The sequence below is a fragment of the Akebia trifoliata genome, chromosome 8 (genome assembly GCF_017979445.1).
Source record: "Akebia trifoliata isolate Shusen 1 chromosome 8, ASM1797944v1, whole genome shotgun sequence".
NCBI classification, from domain to species: Eukaryota; Viridiplantae; Streptophyta; class Magnoliopsida; order Ranunculales; family Lardizabalaceae; genus Akebia; species Akebia trifoliata.
The window spans coordinates 23,700,930-23,712,210 of NC_141382.1; the positions used below are offsets into that span (position 1 = coordinate 23,700,930).

The 11,281-nt window shown below is 36.5% G+C and overlaps 1 protein-coding gene across 1 annotated transcript; it reads left to right on the top strand.

Annotated features, from left to right (window-relative positions):
- Window positions 1–6,093: 6,093 nt before the first annotated feature.
- On the top strand, window positions 6,094–7,627 carry LOC147396401 (uncharacterized). The gene is made up of 2 exons (XM_086450114.1): window positions 6,094–6,223; window positions 6,921–7,627. The coding sequence occupies exons 1-2, from the start codon at window positions 6,094–6,096 to the stop codon at window positions 7,625–7,627; spliced, it is 837 nt and encodes a 278-aa protein (XP_086306240.1).
- The last annotated feature ends 3,654 nt before the right edge of the window (window positions 7,628–11,281 follow it).

Below are 11,281 nucleotides of genomic sequence, written 5' to 3' on the forward strand. Positions count from 1 at the left end.
CCCATTATCAGAGATCAATACCGCTTCAACTGTTTCATTAATCTGATAATGGTAACAGATTTTGGGAGCTTTACCATGTTGAGAAGTCTAGCACTGATACATTTTGTAAGATCTTCTTTGATCTCATTTTATCAATTCAATATCTAATCCGTGTCAGACAACACCCAAGCTTGTACCTAACATATCCTCATAGGCCCACGTGAACAAGTCTTTTGAAATTTCTGAGAAAATTCATTATCCCCTTGTGTTCCTCTAGAGATAGGATGATTTCTATTTGAATCTCTTTAGGAATTTATTTATGTTCCGAGGTCAATGACCTTTGCTTTCTTGAGCCCGACTTTTATCTTCTTGCTCAAGAGAAAAATCTATCCTTGAAACCAGATTAGTAGTTAATTCGTTAATGCACTCGAGGTATTCAAAAATTTCCTTTATCCAATCAAATTCAGAAGGGGCGATAGACACCTCTATAGACTCGACAAACTAAATAGACTCAATCTAAGGAAGACATGACCTTGCTGGAAAAAAGAACTCGAGCTAACCCAAATGACTCATGAAAGCTCAAAACAAGTACCCACACGAGTTTGATTAGGACTGAGGACTGAGATATTGCTTACAACCAGTAGGATTGAAGCACTATGATCTTCAAAGAACAACTGGATGATGTTGAGAAATTTTGAGGTCATTTCTTACTGTTGACTTGATATTGACGTTTACTCAAACTGACAGAATTTACAATCCTAGCTAGACGATGGACGATTAAGCTTAGATACAATGATAACCCTTAAAACCTCTTTGAAGGTGAATTTAACCAATTTCAGTGTCACCCCCTTGATAACATTTTAAATGAACCCTGAGATTTTATTGAATTTTTTGTACTAATTCATTAAACAATTCATCCATTCAATGATTATTCAGATGGAAAATAATTTTACTGCACTCTTGAAAAATATTGACAAATAATGTTTTCATTGAATAACAACTTCTAACAAACATTTTTCAATAATTTTTCATGCAAAATAGATCTTTTGTAAATCATTTTTTTGAAAAATATTTTTCTTCCTCTTCTTTTTTAGAAAACATTTTCTTTTAGAAAACTTTTTTTTTTTGGAAAGCGTTTCCTTTTGGAAAATCTTATTCTTCTGGAAATACTTTTTCATGGAAAACATTTTCGCTTTGTAAACCATTTTTCTTCTTTGAAAATTTGATTTCTATTTCAATTTAAATGGCCCGGCCCACTATGATTGTTGGATCGGGATGGACTGGGTCATTATTGTAAAAAAATGGATTCTTTATTGGGTCGGTGCACCCATTTTAATTTTCAAAAACAACATTTTTGATCATTGAGGACAATCATGCACTCTGATTTCACCATTCTCATCACTCACATACATTCATCAAACAACAGGCTCCATTCAATAAACAACCTGAGAACACCCACAATAAGTTCGAGTCGTGACCTACGGGGAAGGTTTCTAGACTCTAAGCTTACTACGTGCAATGCATTTTTATCTGGCCACCCTTGCCTAAGCACACCTATATACCTTTCGATACGTTGTGACTTGGTTTGATATTCTTTCTTTTTTAAATATGCTGCTGCCATACCACTCAACTTTGTTTTTCTTTATTGATATTATTGCTGCCTTACACTTATTATGTCCTTACCTCCCATCTTCGCGCCAACAATAATATGCGTACCAAACGTATCTATAAACCTTGCCAATGTAGTAGGATCCCATGATGATGGGACAGCCTGTTCGACATGATCATGCAACACAATATGGGATTTTGCTAATGCAACCGTATACAGTATAATCAAACACCCATCTTGGCTGCAACAAATCCATAGAAGAAAAAGTTGACCCCTTCAAAAGTAAGAGTCTCTATGGAACGCAATGTAAAGAAAGCTGAAGGTAAGAGAGAGAAGCTCTGAGGTTCTAGAGAGAGAAACTATCGAAAGAAAGGTGTAGGTAGATTCCATTTTCTCCCTCTTTGCAGAGAAGAATTTAGAATCACCATACTTTCTGTGTGTAGTTTTTTACTCTAGGATTTAATGGCGGCCTCTTCGTCTGGAGGTTCCTGGAAAGATCTTCTCAAGGGTGGTAGCACTTCTTTGATAGGAAAAAGGCTTGATTTTTTTCCTGATGTGATCAATGGTGATACGATTTTATTGCCAGAAGAGGAAATAGTATCTGAAGCATCTAGATGGGAGAATTCTCTGGTGGGATATCTCCTAGGGAAAAAGCCTTACTTCCATGGGTTAAAAATTGCAGTTCAAAGAATGTGGAAAATTAAAGGAAATCTTGAGATGCTATCTATGGAGGATGGATTTTTTTTATTTAAATTCAGCAATTCAGAGGACTGTAATATGGTTCTCAATTCTGCGGTTTGGAGTATTGGAGGTAGACCTTTAGTTCTCAGAAAATGGTCTGTGGATGCTAAACCTATGCGTGAAATGTTCTCTACAATTCCAATTTGGGTTAGACTTCCGCATCTGCCAATTCAGTTTTGGTCTCCGATCTGTTTGGGTCGAATAGGAAGCAGAAGGAGCTCCATTGCATTCGGATGAAGCAACTACTAATAGATCACGACTCGGGTTTGCTCGTATATGCGTCGAGATTGATTGCAGATGTGCATTCCCAGACATAGTTATTTTGGAGAGGGAGAATGGAGCGAAATACAATCAACGCGTTGTTTATGAATGGAAACCGAAACCGTGTAAAGTGTGTGCGCAACATTCAATCATAGCCATGATCAATGTCCGAAGTTGCAAAGGAAGAAACCGGCAATACAAATTACTGCTTGGGCTGCAAAGCCATCAAAGGTAAATGAAGTAATATCAGAAGAGATGGGGCGTAACACTGATGTTGTAGGTGAAAAGTTGGATGTTTTGGCTGAAATGGGGGCTGTTGCAAGTGCAGGTGGGATGGATCGAATTGGAGAAGATGAGAGTGACGTGGCTGCAACAAATTCCGAAATTCAAGGTGTTTCAAATTCAAAATCAGCATGTGGGTCGGAGTTGGGTGGAGATACGGAGTCTTTTGTGAGAGTGTCAAATACTATGCCGAATTCTACTCCAACGAAAGATGGTTGGAATCGAGTAGTTAGTAGACGTGGGTCTTCTTCAAAAAAATCTGGAGCGGATATGGGTATACCAGCTGGAGCGGAGCAGGAAGTGGACAATCCGGATTTGGTTTCAAATCTCGAGGTGGTTCTAAATGTTCAACCGATGAGAATGGAAAATGCTTTCCAAGCTTTGGAAAATGAAGCTGAAAATCTTGAAACAGAGCCTGTGCAAGTGTCTGGTAGCAGTAGCAAGGAAGGAACAGGAACAAATCTGGAAGAGTCTGAGGCTGCTAGCGCTGTTAACGCAAAAATGGTTAAAAAACAGAGTATGAGAAACATAAAGAAGAAGAATGTGGGGGAGATCACAAATAGAACCACGAGATCTAAAGCTGTCCCTAGCGAGGGAAACACAATCAATTTGTATTAATGTCAGTGATAATGTGGAATGTTCGAGGTATGAATTATGCACGAAAGAGACAAGCTATTAGTGATTTTATTAAAGAGGAGAAAGCTGAGTTGATGGGGTTTTGTGAGACAAAAGTACAGATAGAAGAAGCAGCGAAGTTTCAAAAAAAGCTATGTAAAAATTGGAAGTTCATTGATAATTATGATTCTCATTTTTATGGTCGGATATGGGTGGGATGGAATCCATTGTGTTTTTTTGTGCAAAAGATTTTCGAATCAAGTCAAGTGATCCATTGTAAAATTACTCGAATTCGGGATGGATTCATTAGCTTTATGTCGTTTGTATATGCTGAAAATTTTGAAAACGATAGAAGATTCCTGTGGACAGATCTAAGGAATTTAGCCACACCAGAACCTTGGATCGTGTTGGGCGATTTCAATACGGTTCGTTTCCAAGAAGAAAAGGTTGGAGGACGGCCTGCTTCTAGTCGTTCTATGCGTGACTTTAATGAGCTCATTAATTCGATTGGTTTTCATGATTTGAGAACAAATTCTGACTGGTTCTCTTGGAGCAATAAATCTACAGGAGGTAGACGGATTCTGTGCAGATTGGATAGGGCTTTAATTAATATGGCGTGGGTAGTTAAATTTCCTCAGATGAGTTTGAGTTACTTACCTTGTGGAGTTTCCGATCATGCTCCATTAAAATGGGAATTTCCAAGGAATTCTACAGGTGGCCCGAAAGTTTTTAAATTTTTTTCTTTGTGGATAGGCAAACCAGGTTTGAAAGAAGTGGTATTCAATGCTTGGAACCAAGAAATCACAGGTACTCCTATGTTTAGACTCACAAAAAAAATTCGGGCGGTGAAAAATTCCATTAGAGAATGGAATAGGAATTTTTTTGGGTCTATTCACAGGCGGAAAAACGAAGCCAAAGATAATTTGTTTAGAATCCAAAACCAAATTCAAAGGGAGCCGATGAATAATAATCTTCAAGGCCAGGAAGTGGAGGCTCTAAGAGTGTATAATTCTGAGCTAGACAATGAAGAAAGTATGTACAGGCAAAAGTCAAGGATACAGTGGCTTCGGGAAGGGGACAGAAATACTCATTTTTTTTACACTTCAGTAGCCGCGAATATTGCAAGGAATGGAATTATGGAGTTGGTCACGGATCAAGGAGAATTACTCAAAGACGAAGGGAAGATTGGAGCATGGGCTACTCAATATTTTTCAGAAATGTTTCGCAACCCGAACACTACTGTAAGTACGCAAGTGCCTTTTAATTTAAAATTCTCTGCGGAACATGTGCAAATATTATCAAATCCTATTACAAAGGAGGAGATAAAATCTGTTATATTTGCTTCCCCAAGGAATAAATCTCCAGGACCGGATGGATTTGGGGGGGAATTTTTCAGTAATTTCTGGGATATTGTGGGTGAAGATGTGTGTGTAGCAGTGTTGGACTTTTTTAAAAAGGGGAAGATGCTGAGGGAAATTAATGCCACATTAATTTGTTTAATCCCAAAGGAAGAGAATGCCAATCGCCTTGAAAAGTATAGACCTATTGCCCTTTGCAACTTTATCTACAAGATCATTTCCAAATTACTTGCAAATAGGTTAGCCGTCTGTCTTCCTGATATTATTTCTCCTAATCAATCGGCTTTTGTTAAAGGAAGAAATATCCAAGACAATATTCTTCTTGCTCATGAAATGGTCCACAATTTTCACAATTCTAAATCTCCAGAAACCTTTGTGTGCCAAAATTGATATCAGGAAAGCCTACGATTGTGTTAATTGGGGTTTTTTGAAATCAATTCTCTTTCAATTAGGATGTCCTTCAATTTGGATAGAACGCGTTATGGAATGTGTGTCTACACCCAGTTTTTCAATTCTTATTAATGGTTCTTCTCATGGATTTTTCAGAAGTGAAAGAGGTTTGAGACAAGGAGACCCTCTTTCTCCTTATTTATTTACGATGATTATGGAAGCTTTTTCTTGTATCCTTAATCAGTTTGTTTCTTCAAATCAATTGAGTATTCCTAGAGTTATGGGTAGTCCGGGCATTTCCCATTTGATCTTTGCCGATGATGTCCTAATATTTTCTAATAATGATGAATCGTCAGCAAGATCTATTCGAGATGTTCTTAATTTTTTTTACAAGGCTTCTGGTCTTCAAGTTAATGAAGCAAAGAGTCAGATTTTTTTTAGTGAATCTTGTAAAAATCAGAATGATATTCTTGCTATTCTTGGATTCACGAAAGGAAATCTCCCTATCAGATATTTGGGTCTCCCTTTATTCTCTTCTAGACTTACTCATACGCTTTGTCAACCTTTGATTGATAGAGTATCCAAAAGGGTAGAGGGGTGGAAATCAAATCTTTTGTCGTATGCGGGAAGACTTGAATTAATTAAATCTGTATTATCAAGTTTTCAAATCTATTGGTCTGCTTCTTTCAATATCCCGGTGAGTGTGTTGAAAAAGATTGAGAAAATTCTTAACAATTTTTTGTGGAGTGGTCCCTTACTTGAGCGTTCTATTCATCCAATCAGTTGGGCTACAGTTTGTAGTTCGTTTGAAAAAGAGGACTTGGCATTCGACGTCTTAGGGATATAAACAAAATTGGTATGGCTAAATTATTCTGGAGACTGGTGGAAAATAAATCCCTATGGGCAGAATGGATGAGGAAGCGATATGTGGGGGATGCAGATATCTGGGGATGCCAACCCCCAAATAATGCGTCTTGGGCATGGCGAGGTATTTTAAATGAAAGAGAATTTGTTAGAAGGACGTCCGATTTTTAATTGGAAATGGGGAAAACACGTACATATGGAAAGATCCTTGGTTACAAGAAGGGAGTATTATTTCCAGATTTGGAACCGAGTTATAAATCAGTTCGATAGTCACTCGAATGCAGTTATTCAAAATTTTATTGTGGACAGAATGTGGGTGTTTCCAAGACCATATAATGATCGCATGCAAACAATTATTGATATCATTTCAGAGAGACCAATCCCTAAGATGCTGATGAGAGATAGAATAATTTGGAAACTTACATCAAATGGTCAATTCTCGTCTAAATCGGCTCACGAGGCGCTATGTGAAAGGCAAGAGTCAATGGGTTGGAAGAAAATTATTTGGAGTAATTGTATTCCAAGGTTTTCTTTTATTGCGTGGTTAGCGGTACAGAAGAGACTTTCTACTGTGGAAAATCTAAATAAGAGGGGCTTCAAATGGGTGTCTCTATGCTCTTTGTGTTATAACCATCAAGAGACAAATGACCATTTGTTCTTTCAATGTTCATATACTAGATGGATCTGGATTCAGTGTTTAAAGAAGTTCGGAATTTTGCGAGTAGGAGTGGACTCAATAGAGGCGGAAATTCAAGTGATTAAGAGTGTGCGATTTCAGTGTAAACAGATAAAGCAATTGCTTTATGCTTCTTTTTGTGTAGTGGTTTACTATTGTTGGAAGGAAAGAAATCAGAGAGTTTTTGCAGAAATTAATTCCCCAAAGGAAGTTGTTTTGAAACAGGTTGGAGAGGTGATGCAAAATCGGTTTGATGGCTTATCGATTGAGGAAAGATTTAGCCATGTATATGGGCAGATTTTAAACAATTGGAGCTGCTGCTACTCCATTGTTAATTCAGATTTAACATTCATTTCTTGGTCAAAACCAGAGGAGGACGTGGTAAAAATTAATACTGATGGAGCTCGATCAATGCAAGGCTCAGGTTTGGGGTTTATTGGTAGAAATAGCGATGGTACATTACTTTTTGTAGGCTGGAGCAATATTTCTGCAGTTGACATTATCCAAATTGAGTTGCAAGCAATATTAGAAGCTATGAGATATGCAAGAGCGAAGGGATTGAATCGTATTCTAATTTCCTCTGAGTCGTTATACTCAATTAAATGCATAAAGAATGAAATCGTTTCATCATGGAAATATGAGGAAATATTGTTGGAAATTGCAGAACAGAGCCAAAATTTTGTTAGTTGTTTGTTTGAATTTATGTGGAGAGAAACAAATCGAGCAGCGGATTATCTAGCGAAATTGGGTACTTATTCAGATGGTTTTTTCGTTATTGAAGATATATGTAATGTTCCTCAAGAAGTTTTGACAATTGTTGAGGAAGACTTAATCTGTACCTACACTCGTTAGTAGTGTTTCAGGGTGGGGTCCCTTTAACCCCAACTTATCAATCAAAAAAAAAAAAGAGTCTCTATGGAAATAAAAGTCAAGATATTCAAAAGGTTTGGCTAAATCAAGTTCTCCTCAAGTCTGCTCTTTTCGATGGAATGGATGCAAGAAACAAAATGGGTATTTGAAAATTTTCTCTTGTGGGAAAACCAACGACGCCACTTATCTTTTTACCTTTCTTCTCTCCCTATCTTTTCCCTTAGATTTTTGATCCTCCTCCAAACGAAATTCAGCAGCCCCTTTTTTCAGATTTTTTTCGTTTGTGAACGCTTCTAAAACACAATCTCACAGCCCCTCCTTCGCACCATCACAAGACACTCAGAAGAATATTTTTATTCTTCCCTATGTTTCTGTGTACCACAATGGCAGCAATAGCTGCTGTATCTTAATGTCTACTTCACACGATTACAGTTGTGACAAATTGTTGCACTCACTCTCTCTCTCTTTCTCTCAGATTTATTCTTCTCACATACTCATCTGGATTTCATGTGTGTGTTGCCTACGCCTCCACAGCTTTCTTCTCTTTTCATCTACTTTTGAAAATGTATATGTTGCTGCTACATACACCATTGCTATACACACAAACCTCACCTCTTTTCTCTTTCTTCCGTGAGAGTCTCACAATGTCGACCATCCATTATAATTACTTATGGTGTCAGCGTATTCTACTAATGGTACGTTCAATCTCAGGATCTAATCGTTATAATATGTTGCTCTGTGAACATCTACCAAGCATACAAATCACACATTCGATCAAACAATCACGAAAAGAAAAGACTGGACCTAGATAGGTTGTTTAAAGCTAAACAACTCCTAACTAGGTAGAAATAGCGTAACTAGCTTTCCAACTCGGTTCTACAAAGTCAATTTTGAATCATTCGGATCTCTAGATAGGAGATGACGCACAATGCATAAGCAAGGGTACTCTTAAATCATCTTTATTTCTTGAATAGATTGAGTCTATCCCCTCAAAGGATAAGATCTTACTAGATACAAAAGATGACCAAGAAGCGCAATTGGCACAACTTGAAGCAGAATTTCTCCTATTGAGATCGTGGGCCCTATAATCAAGTCTAATTGATTTTATTTCATTTGATTGGATGATTAGTGAGTTGATTGTCCTAATTAGAGCTAGGAATTGATAATGACTTCCAATCCTTATCTTATCAGGCCATCCCTAGGAGAGAGGGGTGCTATTTACTACTTAATTAACTATTCCACGTGTATGCAAAATGAAAAAATAACACACAAAGTCAAGGAGTAACCCACTAGCACAGAGAGGAGTGGGTGTTTCAGGATTACCTCCTATGCTAGACTGGGTGAAGACGGTTTAAGTCAACTTAGGCCACCAATTCCAATTTTACTGTGCGAACCAAGGAGCCATGATGGTATTGTCCACCCATCGTCCTTCCTTTGTTTATTCCAATCTAAGCCTTCTTGGATAATTAAAAAAAATTACAAGGAATCCTATACAAGAGTTTCTAAAACTAAAAAATAAATCGAACTAAAGATTAAAGGAAATTGACAGAAAAGAAAAAATATATATATATACCTACAAGGAATATAATAGAAATGTTAGTAGAAATGATAGTAAACGGAGTCAAAATCTGATTCTAACTTATCAAAATCTTGCTGACTATGTCACATTTGAAAGAAAATTTCGTTCCATCCCAAATCGATATACTATAATAGTTAATCGGAGATGAAAATTACAGTCAGTTTAAGTTATGCTGTCTGGGGTGAAAAAGAACACGGGAATGACTTTTTTTTTCTTCTTTTATCTCTCTTAAACCCTCAAGAACACTTGAACTTACAAAAACAAACCAAAAGAGAAAAAAATAAAAGAAATGAATTTTAAATCAAAACTTACCACTACCTTTACCTTTTCCCGGCAACAGCGTCAAAATTCTGGTAGTGCTATCGTTGTTCTTTCCACCGAAGTTAATATTAATCTTACTTTTACCTTACTTGTGGGGCAAGTAGGGGATCGAACCCAAGAGAAAGGGGCAGTAGAGTTATTAAGATAAGAGGATAAAATTCGTTTCAACCAAATGGGATTAAAACTATTATTTTCTTTTCATGGATTTTTGAACTTATCAAGAAAATTTAAAGTTGTTGAAAAAAGAAACCAAAGTAAATTAAGTTAAAAATAAGTAAACTTATGAAATTAAAGCACTATTGGAGGTAGATCTACCTAGAACATGTTAATGAGCAACTCCTAGTCTCTAGCCTTTTTATAATTCAATCGTAAGGACTTGGTGTTAGCTCCTTAGATCAGAAAGTTTAGCAAATGAAATCAAATGAGGGAACGTAAACAAAGTAGAATTCCTTGAACTTCATACTACCAACTATCTACTTTTAGCATACCTTATCTTGATCTACTCTAAGCATAAAGTATCTATATTAAGAATAAAATGTGTAAGAAATCTTAAAGAGAACTCAAAAGCATTTTAGATAAAAGAAATGCATGAAACTAGAAACAACATAAGAACTTGTTTTAGATTTTTCCACTCTCCAATGGAGGGGAGCTTAGCCTAATATCATCGCAAGAGAGGGAAGATAAGAATTGAAAGAACTTTTTTCATTTGATGGAGAAATTTACAAATTCTTTTTCTTCTACTTCTTACAAGACTATTTAGCTCAAAAAAAAAATTAACTAGATGATAAAAGTATAAAAATATAAGAGAAAAGGCTAAGAACCTTAGATTAAAAGAGTCTTGGATGAAAGAACTAAGAGAAAGGGTTTCTTAAGAGATTGAAACTCTATTCATAAAGAAAAAGGTGTGTAGAAGAGTCCAAAAGTAGCCTCCCCTTTTTTTTGCACAAAAAGATAAAAGCAGAGAACATGAGTTAAGGATTTGAGTATTCCAAAGGATTAGGGCATTCCAATGTGGTCCCAAATACTTTTGCCTTGAGATTTTGATTCCAAAATGTTTATTTTCTGCACAAGAAACACACGTAATTAGATTTATCTAGTAAATGAATTTTTTTATACATAATTAAGCCTAATTAACATGCAACATGATGTTTCAAGACTTATCATGATTATTACCTTAATACAGAGAAATAGGACAAAAAATCAAGATAAATGTCAGGGAAACGTGCATATAATTCAATGTTTTGAGACACTCATCAAACCTTCATCACTGAACAAGGGTTCTACTGCTACAACGTTATGCCTTTCGGGTTGAAAAATGCCGGGAGGACTTATTAGAAGCCTGTAACAGAATTCTTCAGGGATTTGACAGGTAAGATTGTAGAAGTCTATATTGATGATCTGTTGGTGAAAAGTAAAAAAGAAGGAAGATCACGTTGCTGATTTAGAAGAGATTTTTCTCGAGTGAGAAAAGTTGGCATGAAGCTCAACCCAGATAAATGCATTTTCGCGTTAACTTCAAGAAAACTCTTGGGCTACCTGGTCACAAAAAGTGGTATAAAAATCAATCCTGACCAGTTCAGAGTACTACTAGAGATGTCTACCTCGAAAATGCATAAGCAAGTCCAGAAGTTAACAGGAAGAATAGCAGTCCTAAACCGATTCATTTTCAGATCTTCAAATAAATGCAGGCCACTATACCAATTATAGTAGCAGTTTGAATCCCTGGCACCGACGTG

Excerpts from the sequence above, each read along its gene's own strand:
- LOC147396401 (XM_086450114.1), top strand. The coding sequence starts at position 6,094 with ATGGCTAAATTATTCTGGAGACTGGTGGAAAATAAATCCCTATGGGCA. Across the intron at positions 6,224-6,920 it reads TGCGTCTTGGGCATGGCGAG|TGGTTTACTATTGTTGGAAG; the intron begins GTATTTTAAATG and ends CTTTTTGTGTAG.